Source organism: Microtus ochrogaster, chromosome 7, assembly GCF_000317375.1.
Source record: "Microtus ochrogaster isolate Prairie Vole_2 chromosome 7, MicOch1.0, whole genome shotgun sequence".
Taxonomy (NCBI): Eukaryota; Metazoa; Chordata; class Mammalia; order Rodentia; family Cricetidae; genus Microtus; species Microtus ochrogaster.
In genome coordinates this window covers 9,473,048-9,499,984 of record NC_022014.1, presented here as the reverse complement: position 1 = coordinate 9,499,984, position 26,937 = coordinate 9,473,048, and the positions used below count along the sequence as shown (strand labels likewise).

Sequence of the window (26,937 nt, the reverse complement as noted above, 5' to 3'; positions counted from 1 at the left end):
ATGTCCACAGGTTTGAGAAAGTACTAACCTTGCCTTCTGGCTTCTGTAGTTCTGCCTCTGGCTAACTGTTCTTGCTAACTGAGCTGCGTCAACCCAGGATGTGGGTAGAATGGCTCAGGACGGCAGTTATGTCCCAAACACTCAATGTAGTCACCAGCTGGCTAGTGAAGACCTTTCCTCCCCTGGTTTGGTTTTTCAAGACAGGGTTTCTCTGTAAAGCCCTGGTTGTTCTGGAACTTGCTCTGTAGATCAGGCTGTCCTTGAACTCACAGAGATCTGCCTGACTCTGCCTCCTGAGTGCTGGGATCAAAGGTTGCACCACCACACCTTTCTATTTAAGACTTTCTATTGGCCTGAACCTGTGTCTGAGTAGTCTTCTCTGGTGGGTACCTCTTAACACCGGTATTACAGCTATATACTGCCACGTTCATTTTATGTGGTGCTAGGGATGAATTCCAGGGGTCTGTGTATCTGCTAGACAAGTCTCCCACTAACTGAGCTAGATCTCAGCCCACCTCTATATAATTTCCAGTGGAACCCAGGATTTCACAAATGCTGGCCAAGTGCCTAGTCCAACTAGCAGAGGAAGTGTGAAAAGTGGTGACATGGTCATGGCCCCACCCCCACAGGAAATAACCAGAGTGCAGCCTGACAGAACACTTGCTTACTTTGACCAAGTGGCTCGGGAGCACTTGGGAGCTGTGTGACAGACATGAGAGAGCCAAGCTACCACACTCTGAGCAATGTTTTGGGCTATTGCTGCAGGTAGTGATGAATCCTAGGAAATCAGCTTGGTTCATGCAAGGGCCACTCTCTGTGTTTAAAATGACAGCATCTCAGTACACAAGGGTTTGTTTTTATTGGAAGCATATTAAGTGACAGTCCAGAGGTCACGCCTTTCGGAGGTGGCTCATGCTGCTGGTTCCACTCTGATCTTCCAGAGCTCCTGCAACACAGAGATGACAGCGTCTGAGGACTCACAAAACAGAACCAGGGATGGGGGCCCCTTCCTGTCCTTGAGGCTCTGGCCTTTACATGGTGGCTGTGTAGACCAAGTCTAGAACTAGCTGAAGGGATACTGGTATGTCACATGGTCACAGGGACTGAAGGAATAGCAGCAAGTGGCCATAGTTTTGCCATTTTGGGGGCCTTAACTACTGTGCTGCTTAACTACTGCAGCTCCATTTCCTGAGAAGGAAGAAAGGAGGAAGCACGAGAAAGATGGGCCCTTCCCTCTGCCCCTGCTTTCCCCTCTCCTGAGAATGAGGCCTGATCTCCACACCCATAAGGCAAAGAGAACAAAAGATGCCGGATGGACTTCTGTGAATCCAGCTCCTGGTAATTTTCAGGGTAATTTTGAGTTTTGAAATTTACTCTAAGTGCTGGGTTTAAAAGCCGTAATAGCAGGTTCCTTGGCTAAAGATGGCGTCCCAGATCTGCCAGTTCCTGGCTGGTGCATTAACTGAGACAGTGGACAAAAGGTGCATGGTTACAACTGCAGGAGGATGATCAAAGGCCTGGTGTGAGCCTCTGTGACTGGCCAGAGAAGCAGCAGCAGCTCCACAGAGCAGATGCAGCCTTTAATAAGATAGTTAACGCTGTCAGTTGACAGGATCTAGAATCACCTGGGGGACAAACCTCTGCGCATATCTGTGGTGGAGTTTCTGGACTGGATTAGTTAAGGTAGGAAGACCCATCCTAAATGTGGGTGGCACTGTACCATGGGCTGGGGCCCTTGACTTAAAAAGGAGGAAGCCAGCTGAACACCATGTTCACCTCTCTGCTGACTGTGGATGCATGTGACCAGCTGACTCACACTCCCGCGATTATGACTTCCCTCAAACAGGGACCAAATCCAAGCCTCTCTTCCTGCCATGCTCTCATCAGGCACCACCTGGGCCTCCCTTTCCACCTGCAGAACTCCAGAACCTTCCTCCGATTTACTGCTCCCCAAATGACCTTCTGCTTTGTTAGGGCTTGAATTTGGAATGTCTCCTACAGGATCTTGGGTCTGAATCCTTGGTCCCCACCTGGAGGCACTGGTCAGGAAGGGTATGAAACCTTGAGGAGGAAGAGGAAGTGGGCAGGCTGGCCCAACTTCCTGTTCACTGCTTCCTAGCCTAGTCGTCCCTTACATGGCAGCTGAACCCACTTGAAATGTGACCCAGGAGAAACCTTCCTCCTGATGATGCTTTGGTCATACACTTTACCTCAGCAAGGAGGAAAGTAACCTACGCCTGCCCTCTAGCTTCCTCTGGAGTCTTAGTTGCCTACAGAGAAAGAACATGAGAAGCCACAGAACTGCTCTGACTGGGTGACTGCTGAGAATGGGCTGGCTCAGGGATCACAGACCATGTTAAACCTGCAGCCTCTCCTGGGAGACCATGGAAGGGACAGTCAAGCTGGCCCAGTGCTTGGTTTCCCACCACCCTCATGGGGCTGCATCTACCAGCTGCCGGATGCGCTCGTAGATGAGCAGCTGCGGGAAGGAGGCTTCCACAGGCTCCACCATGAAGCGCAGTCTGCCATCAGCCAGCTTCTCCAGGGAGTCCAGGGAGGCACGGAAGTGATCGTAGGCTTCACATGTGACGTCCAAGTGTCTCAGTGTGAAGTTGAACCTGTGGATTGAGCAGCGGCAACACACTCATCACAACAGGAAGGGCTCTGCTGCAGCCTCACAGCTTGCTTCCCATTTGGTGCCTGGCGAGTCTGGATTTAGTGTCTATTCTGCACCAGCCTTTGAGCAAATTCCTCCAGAGGAATTCCTGCATGGAAGCCAGGTTTTCTGGAAGGGCTATTGTCTCTACTCTCAGATGTGGCCATAGGGAGCTGAGGTCACCTGCCAAGACAACACCCTGGAAAGGCAGATACACATCTTGAATTGTTGCAAACAGATTCCAAGGCAGATTTGCTGGCTGGGTGTTGTGCGTATTATCTATAGGAAGGGCCAGTGAGAGGCCGTGGAACAGGGAATCTGTAAAATGATTTACCTTGAATCAAACTGTGCACTGTCTCCTTTTCTTTTTGCACGTGTATGCAGCAGTGTTTTTATGTTTGTGTGTGTTGCGTGTACATGTGTAAATATGGAGGCCAGAGGCTGACATTTTTTCTACCTTGTATGCTGAGACAAGGTCTCTCTCACTTGGCCCTGGGTTTGTGATCTGGAGGCTACCATACCTAGTTGGCACTTTCCTGAGTGCTGGGGATGCTCATCTTGTCTAGTAAGGGCTTCACATGTTAAGCTATCTCCACAATCCCCTCTTCTTTCCAAATTTTTTATTGTAAAAAATTTCAAACACCCAAATAAGCAAGAACTAGATAGGAAATTACTTTGAAGCCATCGGCCAGCTTCTGCCACCACCAACTCTTAGCCACTCTGTCTTTCCAGAATCTCAACCACCTTCCTCATAAACAAGCAAATAGCAGACATCCCAGCATTTCTCCAGCAAACACATCTGCATATATCTGGAAAAGATAACGATGCTTTCCTCAAAATAAAATTAATAACCTTTTTTTGTTGTTGTTATTTGTGTTTGTTTGAGACAAGGTATGGTATCATGGTAGCCCAGGTTTGCTATATAGCCAAAGCTGGCCTTGAGTTCTGATCCTTCTGCAACCATCTCCCAAGTGCTGGGATTACAGCTGTGAACCACTATGCCCAGGCACACAATAACTCTAAAATATCATTTACAGAACTCAGCTTTTCCTGCCTGCCCTAAGTCTCATGTTCACAGTCTATGGAGGGAGGAACAAAGGATGGGCCCTTGCTTTTATGGGACACTGTGTGAAGGAGGAAGTTGGAAGAGGCAGAGCTGAAACAGAGATATTCTGCAGAGGTCCTAGCAGAGGGCACAAAGACAATACGAGGGGACATGTGGCTTCCACAAAGAAATTCTTTCATTCCTATTTTTACTAACCGTTTCATTTTTTCTCATTTTTAAGTTTTATTGAAGACACAGGAACACAGAAAAACCAAGTGTAAGTGATACTAATGGCAGGCCTTGACGATAATGGCCTTAGTATGTGGAAACGACAGGAAGTGGGGCAAGTGGTAAGGGGCCTGGTTTCAGGCAGGTCCTCATCTCGCACTATCTCACTGTGGCTTGGAGACAGCACCCTAGCATCTCTCCATGTGAAAATGGGGTCATGCTGGCCGTGTCTGGCAGAAGTTTAGCACAGACTAAAAGAGGGATGACATGAGGGTGTGCCCAGCCCCGCACACAGCGGGCACAGGTGCAGGATGATATGAGGGTGTGCCCAGCCCCCGCACACAGCAGGCACAGGTGCAGGATGACATGAGGGTGTGCCCAGCCCCCCCGCACACAACGGGCACAGGTGCAGGATGATATGAGGGTATGCCCAGCCCAGCACACAACGGGCACAGGTGCAGGATGATATGAGGGTGTGCCCAGCCCCGCACACAACGGGCACAGGTGCAGGGACCCCATGGTGAGGGTGCAGCTTGGGCAGCAGAGCTCACCTTTTCTCCACTGACAGGATGGCGGTGCAGGCATTTTTCAGTCTGTGGACGAGTCGGGAGAGCGTGTTAAACAGGGCGTCGGTTAAGTCATCATCGTAGAACACTAGGGAAAGAAGTGTGTGGGGAAAAGGTGTGCCTTCAGAGGTTACTGCCCACACAGTAGCAGCTGTGGAGGAATGTTCTGGAAAGGAGCTTCACGGATGGCTCTAAGAGTGTCGGGAGACTAGTTCTCTACATCCTAGCTGCAGTCTCTCACAGCAAGAGCCATTAATGTTCCACAGGGCAGATCACAGCAAATCAGTCAGCCTCCTCAGGTGGGCGGTGTTTGCTGAGACCTTCCCAAGGACAAGGAGGATTATTTGACTTCCCCAGCATCGTTTGCGTGTACTGTGTGAGCATTGAGCGTGCACCTGAGCCTATAGTCACCTCTACTGCTTGACATCGGGCAATTATCTGAAGACAGGTCTTTGTCAGTTCTGCTGTGGTCTGACAGTTGCACAAAACAGGAGCTTGGTAAGGTGGGGTGGCGACTTTGGGGGAAGACAGCTGGCCACTGTTCACCTATGAGTAGCTCCCATCTTACTTATCAAGATGAAGCTGAGTGCTTAGGGCTGCTGGTGCCTTTCAGGTACTAATTTGACATCTCTCTGAAGAAATCATTCAGAGCAGGTGAGGATTTGGAGGGGGGGGGTCTCTTCAAACACCAGGACTGGCAAAGTAACATCTGTATGAGGCAAGAAGGAAATCCATTTCCACACAACTCAGTAGCCAGCGTTGGTTCATATCCTTGAGTCTGACCGTGGGCAGGTTACTTTAGACATATTTAAGCCCAGTACAACTTTGAGAAAAGGTTTCCTGGAGACAGTCATCACAATGAAGCTTAAGGAGTGAACACATCGAAACCTTTGCAAAGTGCATGTGACAAAGTACGTCAGGAGAACGGCTCTACAGCTTAGGAGCCCAGGGGAGGTCTGGACATGTGACATCACCTCTGCAGATGGGTTCTATGGGCTGAGAAACAAAGCTCAAGATAAGGGTCTAGGAAGCAAGAGCCAGGGGTAAACAGAACAGCTTGGGGGATTCGGGTGTGGCCTGGCCCACAGACAGCACAGATCAGCAGGCTGTTAACTGTATCCACTTCCAGGTTTCTGGGCAGAAAACAGGTTTATGGCTCTCTGTTGAGGAGCTAGCCCTGCATGTTTAACATTCCTGGTTTCCCTACTGCTTATCTGTGAGAACAAGGAGTTTGTGCCCTCTGCAGGAGGGGATACTATATGTCAAAGGATGACAGAGAACCACTTACCTTCAGCTGCAAACAGCACAGTGGTGTGATCGTACAAGTCACTGATGTCCTCCTCCGACCAGCTGAAGGGAACTTTGGGATCTAGCAAAGAAGAGAAGACTGAGCGGCCATTCCTTCCTCTGGTGGCCACCAGTTCTAACTGGAAACTGATCAAAGGAAGCTTCAGGACAGGACAAGAGACAAGGCTGAGCTGGGTGTGGTGATACACCCTGGTAATTCCAGCACTCAGGAGGCAGAGGCAGGCAAGCCTTTGTGAGTTCAAGGCCAGCCTGGTCTATTATCTAAATATTGAGTTTCTGGCCAGCCACTGCTCCCTAATGAGGAAAAAAAAAAGAAAGAAAGAAGGAAAGAGAGAGAGAGAGAGAGAGAGAGAGAGAGAGAGAGAGAGAGAGAGAGATAGATAGATATGGGGCTGGAGACAGGATGTCTTGCACCTTAGGGACAGCCACACAGTTAAAGGGCACCTTTCCCGCCAATGAGGGGCAAGTGGGCTCTGTCCTTACTTGGCACTTGGTCAGGAGCTCTGTGAGAATATTATCTGTCTACCACCACCCAAATTTACTGTATGAGACCATGAGAGAGGTCGCATCACTCTGCTTTCAGTTTTTGTGTTTACAGAAAGGCTACTAAGACCTTTCTCAGAAGATGGCTGGGAAGGTCAAGAGTCAAGGACTCACAGCAGAGTGCTGGGGAGGTGACAGAGCTTCCTCGTTGACAGGAAAAACAAATCTAAACTCTCCCAGCCACCCATTCACTGGGCTTTCTGGAAAGCAGTTAAGATGCAGAGGTCACAGACCTGGGATCACAGCCTGGCATCTTGAGCGCTAGTCTCCACTAACCACCCCCTCTACCCCGTGACCCAGAGGAGGTGTGACAGCGGCATGCAGTCAGAAGCCTGTGGAGGGAACCCTCCAGAAGATGTGCAACCGTGAAGGCGGCCCTACTCGTGCCTCACTTAGGCCACAGAGCTGAGACCTCTGGGCACCACAGAGGAGACACTGAACCGAGGTGACGCTGCAAGAGGCACACACCTGTACAGAGGTTGTCTTTCAGCCAGTCCAGCTCCTTGACCTTAATCACACCATCTGCAAAAAAGAGACAGAACTTCCGAACTGAACACAAGTGGGGAAAAGCACCCGACTCTCCCATAATCCTCACCATCTACAGGTAGCTATCTTCCCCAGTTCTTCTGTCAGCCCCCTCTCCCCACATGCTCTCAGTGCTCAGTGCCGGTGACTTTAGACACAGGGGATATAAACATCTATCAATCCCGGCCCACCCCTGGAGACAGGGGCTGTCAGGTCAGCAGAGGACTCGAGACTGTGATTAGGGTGTCATAAACGGGACAAACCAAATGCATGGAGGAGGGCACGCATCTGTCTGTCAGCCCGAGGATGTCAGGAGGGCTTCACTATGCCCAAGGCCAGGCCATCTATGTTCCAAGGAAACAGCTGCACCTTCCCTTCATCTGGTGCAAAGGAAAGCCACCCCAATACTGTGCCACTGGGTGACAGTGTTGCCTGCCCCCAACCCTCCCCCCACCCAATTCTGGCCCTCACCTCCAGTGGCAGTCAGATGACTGTTGAGGGCAACATTTCGTTGGCACATGGCCAGGAGGTCGGTGCCGACATCTAGAATGACAGAAGGGGACACCATGACACATGGGCTGTTAAGATCCTCCTCTCCATCGTTACCCATGGACTGTTGAGCTATGGTCATTTAAGGTGTTAGCATCTCTGGAAGCTGGATGAAGGAAGCTGGATGACAAGTTCTGGATTATTTTAGGAACTTCCGTGCGAGTCTGATGTAATTTCAAATTTAAATGTTAAAACAGTAATCAGTTTGCCACACATAGGATCAGCTCATCACTGTAATTACCAGATGAGACACAAAGGTGCTCATCGCTTCAGCTGCCAAATGTGAGAAAGCAGAGGGCGATTAGATCCTGGGGAGGGCTAAACAAAATGATAAAAATGCTCTGGATATTAAAAGTCACACTCAGAATAATCCTTAAGGACACAGGAACATGTCCTTGAAGAAGTATTTCTCAAGATTTTGGCTCTATATGTGTATGAGTGTGTGCACTCACATAGTATATAGTAACTACTTATGCTCTATTCATACTTTAGTGTATAGTAACTATACTATATTCATACTCATAGTATATAGTAACTACTTATGCTCTATTTATACTTTAGTGTATAGTAACTATACTATGTTCATACTGATAGTATATAGTAACTATTTATGCTCTATTCATACTTATAGTGTATAGTAACTGCACTATGTTCATATTCATAGTATAGAGTAACTATTTATACTCTACTCATACTCAGTATATAGTAATTATATTATGTTCATACTCATAATATATAGTATTTATATTATATTCATACTCATAGTATATAGTAACTGTACTATGTTCATACTCATATATTCATGTTTATACTCATAGTATATAGTGACTATTTATACTATATTCATACTTAGTGTATAGTAACTGCACTATGTTCATACTCATAGTATATAGTAACTATTTATACTATATTCATACTCATAGTATATAGTGACTATTTACAGAGATTTCAGTTATTCCTTAAGAGTATGCACTAAAAGGTGATGGAAAGATAGCTCCAAGGTTGAGATGCCACACTGTTCTTTCTTTTTTTTAGGTTTATTTATTTATATTTTATGTGCATTGTGTTTTGTCTGCATATATGTCTGTGTGAGGATGTCAGATTTTGGAGTTACAGCTGTGAGTTGCCATGTCGGTGCTGGGAACTGAACCTGGGTCCTCTGAAGAGCAGTCAGTGCTCTCAACCTCTGAGCCATCTCTCCAGCCCACCACACTATTCTTGCGGAGGACTCAAGTTTGGTTCTCAGCACCCATATATGATGGCTCACAATCAATTGCAATTCCAGCTCCAGGGGCTCTGATGCCCTCTGAGGGCACCTGCCCCCCTCATATGCACATACTCCAATGTACATAATGTAAGTTGGGCATGATGGAGCACACCTTTATTCCAGCACTTTGGGAGGCAGAGGCACAAGAGTTTCAGGTCAACTGGGAAACACAGTGAGACTGCCTCAAAAGTCAAAAGACAAATAAACAAACAAAAAACTTAAAAAAGGAAAACATGTAAGAGTAAAAAGATAATAAATTAAGCTGGGCAGTGGTGGCGCACACCTTTAATCCCAGCACTCGGGAGGCAGAGGCAGGAGGATCTCTGTGAGTTTGAGGCCAGCCTGGTCTACAAGAGCTAGTTCCAGGACAGCCAGAGCTACACAGAGAAACCCTGTCTTGAAAAAAAAACCAAACAAACCCAAAAATCTTAAAAAAAAAAAAATAAAAAAGAAAAGAAGAAAGGTAATTACAAAAGACTATAGACTGTGACATAAATGCGTCCACATGCATATCCACATGCGTGTGGGGTCAGGGCTTGCTGCCTGTGCTCTGGAAGTGCGTGTGCCACAGCAGTGTCTAATACACTGCAAACTGTGGAGCCACACTGGGGATTGTAACACGAGTGATTTTCATTTTACAAGCCCTGTTTCTATCGTCAGACACCAATGATAAACTCGTGTGTGATGCCCATGAAGAGGACAGCTTGGGGGTTTCTTGGGATGTTTGCTCTCTCTCGATGGTGACCAGAGAAAGGACACCCACACTACATGCCCAGTGGTCTTATGGCTATAGGGTGACACTGTGGTGGCCGGGTGTTAAGGGCCATTTGGACAAAAACAGGTAGGACGGCAACAACCAGGGGAAGTTGGGGGACTGAGAAGCATCAGTGTCCAGCTCCTGGTGACCTAGTTCAGTTTTACAGATGGTACACAGTATGGAGCCCACCGGTCCCTTATCCAGCCAGAGTCATTGCCTGTACAATAAACGGTGTGTGCCATGGTGGCCGCCACGATGCTGGCAAGTCCCGTGCCCGCCCCAAGCTCCAGTGCAGTGCATCCCTGGAAGAGGTCCCTTCGGAACAGGATATAGTCGGCCAGGAACAGGGCGCCCCGCCACACCTGCAACAGAGAAGACACAGAAACACAGATGACTTGAGGCTCTGGAGAGAGAGACCCTCAGGGGCCACAGCAAGTGGACAGGGCTTACCCACCTGCTTGCCTACATCCTCCAGGGGTGTGGCCATGGTATGCTCTGGACAGGACAGAAATTGAGAGAGAAACATCCATGGTGAAATGGAACTAGACAGAAGACAGAGGGAGGGTAATGTGGCAGTCTGCCAGCCTGGCTGGATGAATGGCAGAGTTAAATGACCAAAAGAGAAGCAGAGGCATGGACTATGCTGCCAAGTGGGAGCATCACTGACGCCAGGTATGTGGTCCATTCCCCTTTAAGGTCACAGGACCAGGGGGCACATCAGGTCTAAACCCAGTTAAAGCCCACACATGTATCACACGATATGAACTGCCATTTTAAAACTGAAATAGATTTACATGCTAATTACAGCTACTTCCAAAAATGCTTTCTTGTACTTACAACTGCACCAGAAGCTAACACAGTAAGTTTCAATTTATTTCTTTTTTTTCTTTTTCTGAAATTCATGAGAAGCCAGGTAGTGGTGGTACACACCCTTTAATCCCAGTACTTGGAAGGCAGAGGTAGGTGGATCTCTGTGAATTCGAGGCCAGCCTGGTCTACAAAGCAAGTTCCAGGATAGCCAGAGCTGTTACACGGAGGATTCTGTCTGGGGTGGGGGGGGGGTTTATGAGAAGAGTGATGGTTGGTATACACTCTGAATTCCAAAATATCTCAACAAAATTCTGATGGTCGGAAGGAATGGTAACATGAGACAAAGGAGAAAAAGAAACACTGCAGAATACTGTCTCTGTTGTGGCAGGCCATCAAGAGAGGGAGGCAGGGTAGGCATCTAAGACAGGAACCTGGAGCAGTGCCTGACGCAGACTATGGAGGAATTATACTTAATGGTTGGTTCCCCTATGGGGAGTGCTGCCTATCGTGGCTAGGTTTTACCACGTCAATAGACAATCAAGAAAGGCAACCAAATAAGCAGGGTCCTCCATGGTTCCTGCTGTGATTTCCCTCAGTGAAGGACTGCGATCAGACAGTCGTCAAACAAAGCCTCTCTGTCCTGAGCTGCTCTTGCTCATGGTGTTTGTCAGCAATGGAAAGCAAACTAGAATCAGGGGGCTGAAAGGACCCATGTCAAATTATAGACTTGCTAGTCTTCTGTTCATGTCAAAAATATTTGGGTTTTGGTGGATTCTGGGAGTAAGTGTGCCTTGATTCCTGGTGGCCCCAGGAATAGCAGAGGCAATAGGCATTAGACAGCGGATATAAAACAATAAAGGTTAAAGGGAGTACGCTAGACCAAGGGTGGCGGGCAGCTGTCGCTCGAGTAAACAGCACACATTCTGTCCTGTGCAGCGACTCCAGGGTTGCAGTTTGGGCGAGCCAGCACTCGTGGTGGGATGGGCTTCCATGCTGCAGCTGTCTGTAGTCATTTCTGCTCCTGTAGTAACCCCTCACCCACTCTTGAATAAACTATAAACTCATTGGTTCACTAAGTTAGACTTTGATGGCATCCTTACTTTGCTCTGTCATTGTCTTTAGTTTCCTATCTGGGATGAGTAGACATTTACTCATGTCTTCCTAGAAATAGTGACACACAATACCTGGGGTCCTTAGACCCTTGCTCTGCCTGTTGAGCCCAGGCAGCAGGACTCACAGTGTTGTCTCTGGAGTGTCTGTCAAAACCCCTCAATTGAACCTTATCACCTCTCCTTCTCACTGTCCACCACTGCCAGCTTCCAACCCATCTGACTGGCCCGCTCCAGGCTGCTGTCACCTGACAGCCCTCTCTCCTCCACTTTGGTTGCTGCACTTCCTATGGCTTCCAGTTTCCATTGAGCCCAATCAAGCATCCCACAGACTCTGTCCAGACCCCCACTCCTGTGCACTGGGTTAGAGAACAGGGGAGTAGGAGGCAGGAGCAGAGCTTTCTGGAGGAAGTGGTACCTGAGCTGGGACCTGGGCCCTTTGGGATGTGCTAGAAGTAGAGGTTGCTAGTAAGCACCCAAGCACGAAAGTGCAGCCCAGCAGAGACCCAGAGGGGAGGAGGACATGTAAAAGTCTGGGGCTGTAAGGGTCAATGGTGGTGAGAGGTGAGTGGGGACCACGTCATCTTAACTTATTAAGCTATCATCTGGACTCCATCCCCAGGGCAAGAGAAGACCTAAGGTCTGGAGCAGACTCTGCTGGTTGCGGCACTGCCTGTTCCCAGCTCACTGGGGCCACTCTGAACCCAGAGCTGACAACACCCACATCTGTACTGTGATACTGCCTTGGTGGCCAGAGAACAAGACCTTTATTTACCGATTTTGATGATGCTATGGGGGCAGCTCTCTTGTGCTCCATCTCCCACGAAGTCATCTTCCTCCTGAGCTAGAATCATAGGATGTACCTTGTCTCTTGCAGGCTCTGCCTGGTCGGGATCAGAAGCAGCCCGTGGTCTTCGCACCACATCCAGATCCCCATCCTCGTCCAGGGGAACACTCAACCCTTCTTGGATGGCGATGTCATCCCCAGCCTGGAGGGACAAATCCTCATGACTGTGGCCACTTCCTGACCCAGCAGGAGATGTCTCCTGTGTGGAGACATCTCTGGGACCATTGTCCTCAGGCCCTGAGTCTGTCCAAGAGTCCCGACTCCACAGGAGCTTGAACTGGGACAGGAAGACTGCAAGTGAGACAAAAACAAAGTGAGCAATGCCAAGGCTCTCACCTGCTTCCTCTTCTTGAGAAGTCAGACTGCTAACTGGAGATGCTTTGTTTTTTTCTTTGAGACAGAGTACCTTGTGGCCAAAGCTAGCCTCAAACTCATTATGTAGTCAAACGTGAGTCTCAAATTCTGGTCTTCCTGATTTTACTACCCAGTGTTTGGATCCTACACAAGCACCATCATGCCCAGTTTAATGTGGTGCTGGGGTTCAAACTTAGGGCTGTGTGTGTGCTAAGCAAGTACTCGACTAACCATGCCACACACCCTGCAACCAGAGATGCTTTTAAAGGCCAGGAGGGGTGCACAGACTAAGCAACAGCAGGGGCTGCTTGGACTCAGCAGTGACCATCTGGTGAGTGTCTGTGCAGGCACCTGGCTTGTGTCATGTGATTAACTGTAGAGTTACCATGGAGATAGAATACCAGCTCGTGTCATACACATAGACACTGAGCCTCAGAGGGTGAAGCTGGTTAAGTAGCCAAGGCAAGATACAAACCCTGGCTGCCTGGGGCTTCAGCAGCCTCCTCAGGAGGGCAGGGCAAGAACACGGACTGTTCCTCACCACCGATGGCCAGAAACTCACTGAGAGGGATTTCAGCAAGAGTTCATGTGCCGGAAAGGTGTGCCAGAGACAAAAGAATGAGGACTTCAGATGGTTAGTGCTAGGCTGGGTCAGGCTCCTGTTTGCTCTGAGCCTGTTTCCAAGTTTGTATTCCAGGAACAACGGCATCTGCTGCAAGCCAGTCAAGACGAACACCAGTGAGCATGCAGGTTGGCTCAGAGTCCCCAGGCCTTTCTACCTCTGTTCCCTCACTGATTTTACATTAGGAATGGCTCGCCTTCTTCCAGGAAAATAACTATGAACATCATTGAGGAGCAGGGACAACGGGAAGACCTGATGGCAGTTCTCGCTGCCTTTGTGCAGCCGTTTCCTCTTCCTGGGATGCCTTCCTTAGCTCCTCAGACAGATCCCTCCCAGCTTATAGTGCTCAGTCAGCTGACCCTCCTTCAGGCTCCTACAGTATCATATCCTATACCAAGTTTTAAGCATCCATCTACCACCCACTCATGTATTCATCCACCATCATCCATCCATCCACTCACTCATCACCTAGTCATCTACCCATATATTTACTTATTCATCTCATCTATCCATTTATTCATTTTTCCACCTACCCACTCACTCAACAAACAGACTGACTTTTAGGTGCTGGGCATACAAAGTAGTACGCGGCATCTTAGGGTGCATCAAAGTAAACAAGATAATTGCAGACTGTGACACACAGTGGCAGCCATGTACGGCTGGGGCCAGCAAATCTTTTCTTCAGGTCAAGAAGCAAATATCATAGGCTCTTTGAGCCATATGATCTCTACTGCAACTACCCAACTATCTGTAGTCATAAAAACACACCACCAACATGCAGGTCTGGTGGCGTTTCAACAGAACATTATTTATAAAAACAGAGCAGGGCCAGGTTTGGCCACAAAGGCTGCAGTTTGCCAGTGCCTGGTATACTGTGTTATCCAAACTGGGACAGCGATTAATAAGCACAGCACACAATGAATGAATGCAGAATAACTGACTAGGGAAGGTGGCTGTGGGGCCTACAAAGGCACGCCAGGAGTCAGGGCTGAGGAGGAGGAAGATGGTGCAGAATTTGAGGGACAGAGAGAGGTGAAGGTGGCTATAGAGATCAAGCAGGCAGGGATGACTAGGCTAGGCACCCTGGCTAAGGTCCACAAGCTCAGTAGAACACCCCATGTTCGTTGGAGCCATGGGGGACCAAGGAAGAATCCAAGTTAGGGCAATGCTATGGCTGGGTTTGCATTTTTAAAGCTATGGCTGGCTGCAGGATGAGAAGCCAGCAAGGCTGTGCAGAGAAGAGACGAAAGTCGAGGAGGAAGGGAACAGAGCATCCAGGCACAAGATGAAGGTGACTGTCTGGGGCCTATGGTCACATACAGCCTCTGCATCTTCCCTGCACAGACTGTGGGCTCACGCACTTCTACATTTCTGTGTTAGGTTGTGACACTCAGCAGGTTCTCAGGAAAGCACAGGCATGTGTGCAGTGAAGAACACTTAAGTGACATGCTGAATGGAGGTTAAGGAACTTGATTCACTAAAGAAAACAAAGTTTGTTGTTGTTCTAGTTTAAATTGTACCACGTATTTTGTTGTTGTTGTTGTTGTTTTGTTTTGGGTGGAAGATAAGTGCGGGGGGGGGGGGAGGAGGGACATTTGATAGTGAAACCATAAAATCCTATGTGAAGCTCCATCCATTTCAGAATGGTTATTTTGTAAAGAAATATACAAAATGGCTAACTGTAAAAAAAGTTCACTGAAACGTATAGACTTTGGATTTGGGCAAATTTGGTATATGAATTTTTTTTTGTCAGATCTTTGCAATAAATTTTTAACTAAAAAAATTCAAAAAAATAGATGACAGCTAAACAACCCAGTCTTTACCCCAAAGAAGTAGGAGGAAAAGAGAAGATAAAGCAGCTCTCCAGGTACCAGGCTGCTCCACCAGCCCTGGGTCTTACCTGGCTGCCCCATGCCATTCAGCCGCACCATGAGGTGTCTCTGGTTGGGGGTGTACAGGTGGACATCAGACAGCACAGTGTCACTTTTGAAGGTGACTTCATCCATGGCTGGCCCATGTTATTCCTGGGATGTACCTGGGGGTGTCAGGGGGAGAAGAACAGGTCCTCAGAACAGTAGCTCCTAGAGGGGACACAGGAGTCATCTAACCAGGAGGCCAAGGGGAGCCTGGGAAGCTCTTCCTGGGACAAGACCCTTTTTCCTTCCTTCCTTCCTTCCTTCCTTCCTTCCTTCCTTCCTTCCTTCCTTCCTTCCTTCCTTCCTTCCCTCCCTCCCTCCCTCCCTCCCTCCCTCTTCTCTCATCTGTGGTGCTGAGGAGTGAGCCCATGGCCTTGCACCAGTTAGGCCAGCTCTCCATCACTGAACTATATTGCCAGCCCTGTTTCTATTTTGAGACAGAGGGCCTTGACTTTGCAGTCCAGACAAGCCCTGAATCTGTGATCTTAGTGGGATGACAGGTCTGTAACTACTTGCATTTTTCAGTCAAGAAAGTCGGGGATCCAGGGGGTGGTAGCCCACACCTTTAATTGATTCAGCACTTGGGAGGCAGAGGTGGGCAGATCTCTGAGTTCAAGGTCAGCCTGGTCTATATAGTGAGTTCCAGGACAGCCAAGGCTATACCGAGAAATCCTGTCTCAAAGAAAAGCAAGCTGGGGAAACAGCATAATAAACAATCACATATCTATCACCTGGATTGATGGAAAACTGTACCTTGTCATGTATAGTCACCCTATCTATCTAATGACAGAGACCATCTACCTAAGAAAAGATCATCTATTTAATAATACAGACTGTCTACTTAGCAGTAGAGACCATCTATCTAGTAGTAGAGACCACCTATCTAACAATATATACATCTAATTGTAAAGACCATCTATTTAATAATGAGACCTTCTGTTTGATAACGAAGACCCTATACATAAAAACAGACCATCTTCCCAATAATAGAGACCATCTAATAATATATACCCATCTATCTAATGAAGACCATCTACCTAATAGGGATCACTTATCTAATAAGAAAGACTATCTATACAATAATAGACCACCTACCTAACAATAGAGACCATCTCTCTAATAATATATATCCTTCTATTTAATAATATAAACCTGCCTATCTAAAAGACACCATCTACTTAAGAAACCATCTATGGTAGGCAGGAACCAGAGACCTCTGCGGGTCCGGGCATGAGTCTGGGACCTCCGACAGAATAGGCCTGAGCCAGAAACCTTTGTGGGACCAAGCACAAAGAAGGGACTTCCACAGGAGTGAACCCAAACCAGGGACATTTACAGAAACAGGACTGAGCCAGCAACCTAGACCGGAGCAGGCCTGAGACAGCGAACTCCACCGGAGCAGGTACAAGGGAGCAACCTATGAGGGAGTAGGCCAGAACCAGAGACTTCTGTGGGTCTGGGTGTGAGTCTGGGACCTCTGAGGAAGTAGGCCTGAGCCAGGACATCTGTGGGTCCAGGAATGACTCTGGGACCACTAAGGGTGTAGGCTTGAGCCAGGACCTCTGTGGTCCAGATGCCAGTCTGGGACCTTGAGGGCATAGGCCAGAACCAGAGACCTCTGCCAGTCTGGGGTGCAAATACGGAACCGCTCAGGGAGTAGGTCTTAGACAGGAAGTCTGCCAGAGCAGGCCCAAGGCAGCAACCTCAGCAAAAAGAGCCCCAAACAAGCAATCTCTGTGGGAGCAGGCCTGAATGACCCCTGGTATTGCAGAGCCAAGTGGCGTCCAGGAACACGGAGTGACCAACAGGGTGACTGGAACTATGGCCATGGCCGCACCATGAGGGGCAACCATCTGAGCCTTGGATCTACTGGCACCTGGAAGATTGATCACCAGAGTCACAGACAGCCCCAACTACACCAATCAGTGGAAAAGATGAGTAGACAAGGTAAGAACACATGCAATACCATAAAGAACAACACGACACCAATAAAAACTAGTGACCCTACAACAGCAAGACTAGAACAACCAAATATAGATGAAGCAGAAGAAAATGACCTAAAAAAATCTTTAACAGCATGTTTGAGGCCCTTAAAGAGGAAATTAAAAATTCCCTCAAAAAAATAGAGAAAAAGACAAACAAAAAATTGGAACATTTGAAAGAAATTATTTAAGATTTGAAAACTGAAATAGAGACAATAAAGAAAGCACAAGCCACGGGAATTATAGAAATAGAAATTATGAAAAAATGATCAGGAACCACAAATGCAAGCATAAACAACAGAATATAAGCAATAAAAGAGAGAATCTCAAGCGCTGAAGATACAACAGGAAACAGACTCATCAGTCAAAGAAAACATTAAATCTAACAAAAGCTTAACACAAAATATCCAGGAAATAGGGGACACCATGAAAAGACAAAATCTAAGAATAACAGGAATAGAAGTCGTCCAACTCAAAAGCACAGAAAATATATTTAACAAAATCATAGAAGAAAACTTTCCCAACCTAAAGAAAGATATGCCTATGAAGATACAAGAAGCTTACAGAACAACAAATAAATTGGATCAAAAAAAGAAGAGTCTCCTTGCCACATAATAATCAAAACACAAACATACAGAGTAAAGAAAGAATATTAAGAGCTGCAAAGGAAAAAGGTCAAGCAACATATAAAGGCAGACCTATCAGAATTACACCTGACTTCTCAATGGAAACAATGAAAGCCAGAAGGTCGTGGTTAAACATTATGCAGACCTTAAGAGACCACGGATGCCAGCCCAGACTACTATACCCAGTAAAATTTTCAATCACCATAGAAGGACAAAACAAGATATTCCATGACAGAACCAGATTTAGCTAATACCTACCCTCAAATCCAGCCCTACACAAAGTACTAGAAGAAAAACGCCAACCCAAGGAAGTTGGTTACATCAACAAAAACACAAACAATTGATGGTCTTACAGCAGCAAATCCCAAAGAAGGGGAAAACACACAAAATAACATCACCAACAATGAAAACTAAATTAACAGGAGATGGCAATCACTGGTCATTAATATCCCTTAATGTAAATGTACTCAACTCACCCATAAGAAGAAACTGGTGAACAGATTGGATACAAAAACAGAATCCATCCATCTGCTGCATACAAAAAACACAACTCAACCTCAAGGCAGACATCGCCTCAGAGTAAAGGGTTGGGAAAAATTTTTCCAATCAAATGGACCTAAGAAACAAACTGATGTAGCCATCCTAATATCTAACAAAATATACTTCAAACTAAAATCAATCAAGAGAGACAAAGAAAGATATTTCATATTAGTCAGAGGAAAACTCCATCAAGAGGAAATCTCAATACTGAACATCTATGCCCCAAATACAAGGGTGCCCTCATATGTAAAAGAAACACTACTAAAGCTTAAATCATATATTAAATCCCACACACTAATAGTGGGAGACTTCAACACTCCCCTCTCACCATTGGACAGGTCTGTTAGACAAAAAATTAACAGAGAAATAAGGGAACTAACAGATGTCATGAATCAAATGGACTTAACAGACATCTATAGAGCATTCCATCCAAACATAAAAGAATACACCTTCTTCTCAGTGCCTCATGGAACCTTCTCAAAAATTGACCACATACTAGGTAACCAAATAAACCTCAAGAGACACAAAAGAATTGAATAACATGTATCTTATCAGATCACCATGGCTTAAAATTAGAATTCAACAGCAACATTAATTCCAGAAAGCTCACAAACACATGGAAATTAAACAATCCTCACCTGAAGCATCAATGGGTCAAGGAAGAAATAAAGGAAGAAATTAAACACTTCCTAAAATTCAATGAAAATGACCACACAACATACCCAAATTTATGGAACACAATCAAAACAGTATTAAGAAGAAAGTTCAAAGCTCTAAATGCCTACATAAAGAAGCTGGAAAAATGTGACACCAGTGAATTAACAGAACATTTAAAAACTTTAGAACAAAAAGATGCAAACTCACCCAAGAGAACTAGATGGCAGGAAATAATCAAATTGAGAGCTGAAATCAACAAAATAGAAACAAAGAAAACAATACAAAAAATGAATGAGATGAAGAATTGGTTCTTTGAGAAAATCAACATAATACACGAACTAACTAAAAGGCAGAGAGAGAGAGAGAGAGAGAGAGAGAGAGAGAGAGAGAGAGAGAGAGAATCCAAATTAACAAAATCAGAAATGAAAAGGGGGACATAACAGACATAGAGGAAGTCCAGAGAATCATCAGGTCATATTTCAAAAACCTGTACACTACAAAAATGGAAAACTTAAAGGAAATGGACAACTTTCTGGATAAATATTACTTACCAAAATTAAATCAAGACTAGATAAGCAAATTAAATAGACCTATATCTGTTAAAGAAATAGAAACAGTCATCAAAAGTCTCACCCCCCCCCATGGCCTAGAACCAGATGGTTTCAGCTCAGAATTCTACAAAATTTTCAAAGAACTAATACCAATACTCCTCAAATTGTTCCGCACAATAAAAACAGAAGAGACATCGCCAAACTCTTTTTATGAGGCTACAATTACCCTGATACCCAAATTATATAAAGACATTTCTAAGAGAATTATAGACCAATCTCACTCATGAACATTGACACAAAAATACTCAATAAAATACTGGCAAATCAAATCCAAGAACACACCAGAACTATCATCCAACATGATCAAGTCAGCTTCATCCCAGAGATGCAGGGATGGTTCAATGTATGAAAATCTGTCAACATAATCCACCATATAAACAAACTGCAAAATAAAAACTACATGATCATCTCATTAGATGCTGAAAAGGCCCTCAAGAAAATACAACATCCCTTCAAGATAAAGGTCTTGGAGAGAGCAGGGATACAAGGAACATCCCTAAACATAATAAAGGCAATATACAGCAAGCCAACAGCCAACATCAAACAAAATGGAGAGAAACTCCCAGCCATCCCACTGAAATCAGAAACAACACAAGGTTGTCCACACTCTCCATATCTATTTAATATAGTACTTGAGGTCCTAGCTAGAGCAATAAGACAACAAAAGGAGATCAAGAGGATACAAACCGGAAAAGAAGTCAAACTCTCACTATTTGCTGATGATATGATAGTTTACATAAGCGACCCCACTACCAAGGAATTTCTACAACTCATAAACACTTTCAGTAATGTATCAGGATACAAAGTTAACTAAAAAAAAAAAAAAAAAATCAGGAGCCCCTCTTTACATAGATGATATGGACTGAGAAAGAAATCAGAGAAACATCACCCTTTGCAATAGCCACAAATAACTTGAAATATCTCAGAGTAACTCTAACCAAACAAGGGGAAGACCTATATGACAAGAACTTTAAATCTTTGAAGAAAAAAAATTGAAGAAGACACCAGAAAGTGGAAAGATCTCTCATACTCTTGGTTAGGTAGAATTAACATAGTAAAAATGGCAATATTACCAAAAGCAATCTACAGATTCAATGCAATGCTATTCAAAATCCCAGCAAAATTCTTCAAAGACCTCGAAAGAACAATACTCAACTTTCTATGGAAAAAAAAAAGCCCAGGATATCCAAAACAATCCTGTACAACAAAGGAACTTCTGGAGGCATCACAATCCCTGATTTCAAACTCTACTACAGAGCTACAGTACTGAAAACAGCCTGGTATTGACATAAAAACAGACAGGAGGACCAATGGAACTGAATCGAAGAACAAGATATTAATCCACATACCTACAAACACCTGATTTTTGACAAAGAAACAAAAAATATCAAATAGAAGAAATGAAAGCATATTTAACAAATGGTGCTGGCATAACTGGTTATCAACAAGTAGAAGAATGAAAACAGACCCATCTATCACCATGGACAAACTTAAGTCCAAATGGATCAAAGACCTCAACATAAATCCAGCCACACTGAACTTCATAGAAGAAAGTGAGAAGTACACTTGAACGCATTGGCACAAGAGATAACTTCCTAAATATAACACCTGTAGCACAAACACTGAAACAATTAATAAATGGAACCTCCTGAAACTGAAAAGCTTCTGTAAAGCAAAGGACACAGTCAATAAGACAAAACGGCAGCCTACAGAATGGAAAAAGATCTTCACCAACCCACATTGGACAGAGGACTGATCTCCAAAATATACAAAGAACTCAAGAAATTGGTCATCAAAAGAACAAATAATCCAATAAAAAAATTGAGTAAAGACCTAAATAGAGAACTCTCAACAGAGGAATCTAAAATGGCTGAAAGACACTTAGGGAAATGCTCAACATCCTTAGCCATCAGAGAAATGCAAATCAACACAACTTCACAACAACACAATTCCATCTTACACCTGAAGGATGGCCAAGGTCAAAAACACTGATGACAACTTAGGCTGGTGAAGATGTGGGGTAAAGGGAATACTCCTTCATTGCTGGTGGGAGTGCATTGCTTTGGAAATCAGTATGGCGATTTCTCAGAAAATTAGGAAACAACCTACCTTAAGACCCAGCAATATCACTTTTGGGTATATATCCAAAGGATGCTCAATCATACCACAAGGACATGTGCTCAACTATGTTCATAGCAGCATTGTTTTTCATAGCCAGAACCTAGAAACAACCTAAATGTCCCTCGACTGAAGAATGGATAAAGAAAATGTGGTACATTTACACAATGGAGTACTATACAGCAGAAAAAAATAATGGCATCTTGAAATTTGTGGGAAAATGGATGGATCTAGAAAACATCATATTGGATGAGGTAAAACAGACCAAGAAAGACAAATATCATATGTACTCACTCATAAGTGGCTTTTAGACATAAAGCAAAGAAAAATCAGCCTACAAATCACAATCCCAGAGAACCTAGACAACAATGAGAGCCTAAAAGAGACATAGACATACATGGATCTAATCTACATGGGAAGTAGAAAAAGACAAGATCTCCTGAGTAAATTGGGAGCATGGGGACCATGGGAGAGGGCTGAAGGGGGGGAGCAGAGAAAAATGTTTAGCTCAATAAAATTAATAAAAAAAATGAGCAAGAAAAAAAATCATCTATCTAATGTATTATCTTGTAATATATTATCTATCTATCTAGGTTTCCCTATCTGTCTGTCTGCCTGCCTGCCTACCTACCTACCTATTTAGGTTTCCCTACCTCAAACTCTAAGAGTGAGCTGCAATACATTTAACTACTGAATTCTTTTGCTATCTGCCTCTGAGAAACATGTTCCTATAAAACCATTTACCACAATTAGAATTTAGAAAATCATATCCAAGGCACAAAGGTTGCAAACAGTAAGGATTCCCTCCAGCCAACTGTTCTGTCTCGTCACAGAGCACTAAACAGTGCCAGTTTGAAGCTAGGCAACTGGGTATAAACTCTGGTCCCCCACCTCCTGGATATGGACACTGGGAAAAATTGATTGAGCTCTCTGGACCTATTCTGCCAGTCATATTCCCATCGTCAGGGGTGTGGGGATGGGGAGAGAAGGGGGTGAAGTGCTGAGCAGATCCCTTCAATCACAACAGGTGTAAAATAGCAACTTCTTTGCTCAGAGGTTGGTTTCAAGTATTTGACCTAAACCTGACCTTTAACCGTTGACTACAGGCACAGTTCCTATCTGGCTGGGGTGTGTACTAGCTGTGTCTTATCAAACCTTCTGGGACCTCCATGTTTTCAAGCTGGAAGACAGAAAAAAATTTAATTTTACTATCAAATTCACAAGTGTTCATGCACCAATCACCACAGCTGGAGCTCCTGTATTCAGACGACTGCCAGGGAACGGCAAAGACACCACTCAGAAAGTTGTTCTCCAAGCTAGCTCTTTCCTTCACGATAAATCAGCAAAGCAAGCATGCTGTGAACAGGGGCTGGGAGACAGGCAAACTGATGCCGATTTTACGTGAATGAAATGGAAGAAGCGCTCAGCCACCAAACTGTTGGCAACAAAACTCAGACAAGATGCAGGCAGAGGAAACACAGTCCAGCCCTAACCCACCGACTGGTTCAAGGCAGACTGGCTCCCCTAGTTCTGGTGGGGAGGAACAAGCCTCTGTCTAAAGTGTTTTGGCTAAAAACCTCTCTGTTGTCTTTGGCAATGCTGACCATGAATAAAAGAATATATTGTTATGATGCAATTCTGCTGGAATAAAAAATTACAACTCAGAAAATGAATGCTTATTTCTCTTTTTGAAAATGGGAATTATACAAAGACCAATTGTTTTACATATAGATGAAAAGAAAGTTATTGCTAATTCCTAGTCAGTTTCTTCCACTTAAAAGTTTCAAACTAAGCAGGCTTCCCAGGAAATGCGGCTTAGGAAGGAAGGCTAGGTCAGGAGAAGCTCCTTTAAGGGACTCTCCTGGGATCAGCATTCTGGCAGTGGGGCGGCACCATGTCTATTTTGGGGCCTGTGAGAGGATAAAATGAGACAAGCACCCCTGTCAGGCTCAGCAGAGAACAATAAATACCTCTAGTATCATGGCTATAGAAGAGGATGCTGGGGAGATGGCGAAAGACCTTGGGTCATTTTCTCTACTTAGAAATAGCAGATGCAGTTTCCACCAGGGAATGCCAGGGCTGGAGGGGTTTCCGGTTCCTCCTGGAACTGCTGAAATCGCAGACCTAGGTTGCAGGCTGTAAATTCATTCCTGTAGGGGAGCTAGCAGGTGTTCTAGGCTCTTCGAAAACCAGGGAGCCTGATTCCCACGAACTCTTTAAGGGCCTGTGGTCAGTGTTGTTCCTGTGTGCTGGGACGGTGGGGTTGAAAGAACTCCCCTCTTCCCTGTTAGATGAGAGGCACTCCCACTGAGCAATTAAGAATTAGGAGCCGGGTAAGGGAAAGCCAGGAAACTGGAGCGCACAGAACCAGGGGTGCGAGAAAAGGCTGGCTACGCGCGGGGGTGGGGTTGGGGGTGTCCAGGGACCTCCTCCCTTCCCGGCCGGCCACTCTGACTCGTAGGTACCCCTCTGAGGAGCAGTCACCGACCCGGCCTCTCCTTCCCTTCCGAATCCCACAAGTGGGATGCCTCACTCGGTACGGAATCCGAGAAGGGGAAACCGAGGCTAGGGACGAAATTAGGGTTCAGGCTTTAAGGTCGTGGAAGCTTGGCTCCCAAAGCCAAGACGCTCCCTGGGTCCTGCCAAGTACCGCCGTCTCTCCCGGGCGCTTACCCACAATGACCCTGGGCTGGAGACCCAAGCGAATCCCACGCCGTAGGACTCAGGAGGCCGCCATGACAGACAGTCTGCGCAGGCGTGGTACGCGCCGGCTAGGGTCGCGCGTGCGCAGGAGGCGGCCGCCTGTCAACACCTGCTGCTCTAGCCCAGCCCTGTGGCTGTAGCGGGAGACACAGCTGTCACCAGGTTGGGTTGCTCACAGGACCTGCCAGCGTGGAGGAGATGAATCTACGCTTGGGTGTCGGGGTTCCCTCCTGTAAAGAATTTAAATGGGGCTGAGGATCTCAGCGGTGTAGAGAGCCCAATACAAAAGAAAGAAAAATGTTAATTGGCTCTAGGTATTACCAGAGAAGAGTCATTAAAGGTCAGAGCCTAGGTACCATAGCTGGAGTTAGATTTGGCCACTGCCCCTAGCTATGGCAACGAAACAATAGGCAAAAACAGAAAAAGGAGCGTTAGTCTTCCACATTAGGAAGAGGGACAAAGATATTCAATGACCCACCCAAGTACATCTTTGGGGCCTTATTTTTAAGTAGAGAGCTAGAGTTATGAACAGCGAAGCAGCCCTGGTCAAGGTGTGGTCCTGACCACCACTGCTCCGTTATTGTTTTGGCTCCAATCTCTTCTGCAAGATGTTCTGAAGAGTTGTCAATCTCTTTCTGGGAGACCAGTTCCCCTTCTGGTCGGTCTCTGACTTTAACCTTTATCTTCTCCTAGCTTGGGATTCTTGAGAAATTAAAATTTTGGGGGTCCACAGTTTTAATAATCTGATAGCCAAAGGGAGGAACAAGTATGGGTGTCTCTGAAAGACCCCCGGAGTCAGGAGACTCTCACTCAAGTCTCGGGATAACATGATCCCCAAGAATTCACAAGAGACTGTCCTTGCTGTAATCACAAGAGGTTTATTGGCAGGAACCAGTGCACTGGGGCCAATCCCATGCAGGGGTAGAGGCCCTAGTAGCTGGGAGAAGGGGTAGTTAAGGGAAGAAACCACAACCCAAAGGGGGTAGGGAGGGTGTCATTGGAAGATCCCAAATATACCATTGATAATCACAAGGGAGTAACTCTCCGTTTCTCAAGACTGTTCTCAAGATTATAATCTAACTTTGTGGTCAGCCAGTTCCTGGAACAAAGTCACTGGCTAATCTAGATTTTTGGCTCTACTCTTCCTGCTAGCGGGTCTGGATTTATCCTGGTCTTTCATCTCTATTTGTTTTGTTTTGTTTTTTGAGACAAGGTTTTTCTGTAGCTTTGGTACCTGTTCTGGAACTAGCTTTTGTAGACCAGGCTGGCTTCGAATTCACAGAGATCCACTTGCCTCTGCCTCCCAAGTGCTGGCCCACGGGTATCTCTTTAGACCAGCCCTTCTCAACCGGTTGCTTGAAACTCCTGGAGAGGGGGCTCATATCCTGCATATCAGATATTTACACTATGATTCATAACAGTAACAAAATTACAGTTATGAAATAGCAATGAAAATAATTTTATGGTCGGGGTCACCACAGCATGAGGAACTGTATTAATGGTTCACAGCATTAGGGAGGTTGAGAACTACTGTTTTGGAATACTCATTCCTGCAAGACAGGCAGGCTGGAAGGGTCAGTCAGCTACTAAGAAGTGAGGCTTTATTCAAATTAGAGGGTATGGGACCCAGAGCCTGTGTGTTAGCCAGCGTGATCCCTGCCTCTGCTCACTGTTATCTGTACCCCTGCTTTTTGCGTTCTTGTTAGCAGTTGGCAGGTACTAATGCACCTACTCGTTAAGTCCCCAGCAGCAGGGCAGTTCCAGATTCTTTCTAATTGCAGTCCAGCATGAAATGAAATATGAGGCAAATATTACGCTTTAAATAAACTTTCTCTTGCCCAGAATGTTGAAAGTGGGAGGTGCCTAAGGTTGGAGGCTGTGTATTAAATCATTTAATCTTGTGGCTGTGACAAATGCCAAAGAAAAAACAACTTAGTGGAGGAATTGTTTATTTTGACTCATTGTTTCAGAGGTCCAATATTGCTGGCACTATCAATGATGGGAGGTGATGGACAGGCCAAAAACTAGACTCCAAAGACTCAATGGTTTATTTTCTCTAACTAAGCTCCACCTCCAGAGGGTCCCACCGATTGGATTATGAGTCCATCAGTGCATGAATCCATCCATGAAGACAGCAAAGCCTGAATGATCCCATAAAGGTGCTAACACATAGGCTCACACCCCTGGATACCACTGAGCACCACTTGCATGGCTGGCCAGGCTTTCAATACATGCTCATTTCTAGGGACACATTCTTTTAGAGACAGGGTTTCTTTGTGTAACAGTCCTGACTGTCCTGGAACTCGCTTTGTAGACCAGGCTGGTCTCAAACTCACAGAGATCCACCTGCCTCTGCCTCCCAAGTGCTTGGATTAAAGGTGTGCACCACTGCCTGGTTCTAGGGATACTTCTTATCTAAACTGTAGTGGAGGCAAATGAGAATCTAAGAGCCTCCATTTCTCCTCAAGTAACCCATTTTCTGGAAATTTTTTTTCTGGATTATCAGGGTTTTTGAAAGCCAAGCTCAAAGAGAAAACATGGATAATTGTGAGAAATGATAGGGCAGAGGGAGCCCATGACACCCCAGGCCTGGGTGAT

General features: G+C 45.7%; 1 protein-coding gene across 3 annotated transcripts; it reads right to left on the bottom strand.

Annotated features, from left to right (window-relative positions):
• Positions 1-836: 836 nt before the first annotated feature.
• On the bottom strand, positions 837-24,373 carry Mettl22 (methyltransferase like 22). Of its 3 annotated transcripts, none has more exons than XM_005349284.3 (11): positions 24,310-24,373; positions 15,087-15,221; positions 12,139-12,501; positions 9,899-9,939; positions 9,662-9,806; positions 7,343-7,414; positions 6,815-6,868; positions 5,784-5,864; positions 4,481-4,583; positions 2,450-2,618; positions 837-946 (listed from the first exon to the last, which is right to left on the bottom strand). In XM_005349284.3, the coding sequence occupies exons 2-11, from the start codon at positions 15,190-15,192 to the stop codon at positions 911-913; spliced, it is 1,170 nt and encodes a 389-aa protein (XP_005349341.1). In that variant the 5' UTR covers positions 15,193-15,221; positions 24,310-24,373; the 3' UTR covers positions 837-910. The 3 variants fall into 3 exon arrangements, with proteins under 3 accessions (XP_005349341.1, XP_026636684.1, XP_026636685.1); XM_026780883.1 differs by lacking the exon at positions 24,310-24,373 and adding an exon at positions 23,607-24,096; XM_026780884.1 differs by lacking the exons at positions 9,662-9,806; positions 9,899-9,939.
• Between the last annotated feature and the right edge of the window lie 2,564 nt (positions 24,374-26,937).

What these genes read in the sequence shown, in the direction of transcription:
- Mettl22 (XM_005349284.3), bottom strand. Translation starts at nt 15,192, where the DNA reads ATGGATGAAGTCACCTTCAAAAGTGACACTGTGCTGTCTGATGTCCAC. An exon ending in ACACACCGTTTATTGTACAG is followed by an intron (nt 7,415 to 9,661) that starts GCAATGACTCTG and finishes CTGTCATTCTAG; the next exon opens with ATGTCGGCACCGACCTCCTG. An exon ending in ATCCTGTCAGTGGAGAAAAG is followed by an intron (nt 2,619 to 4,480) that starts GTGAGCTCTGCT and finishes CTCAATCCACAG; the next exon opens with GTTCAACTTCACACTGAGAC.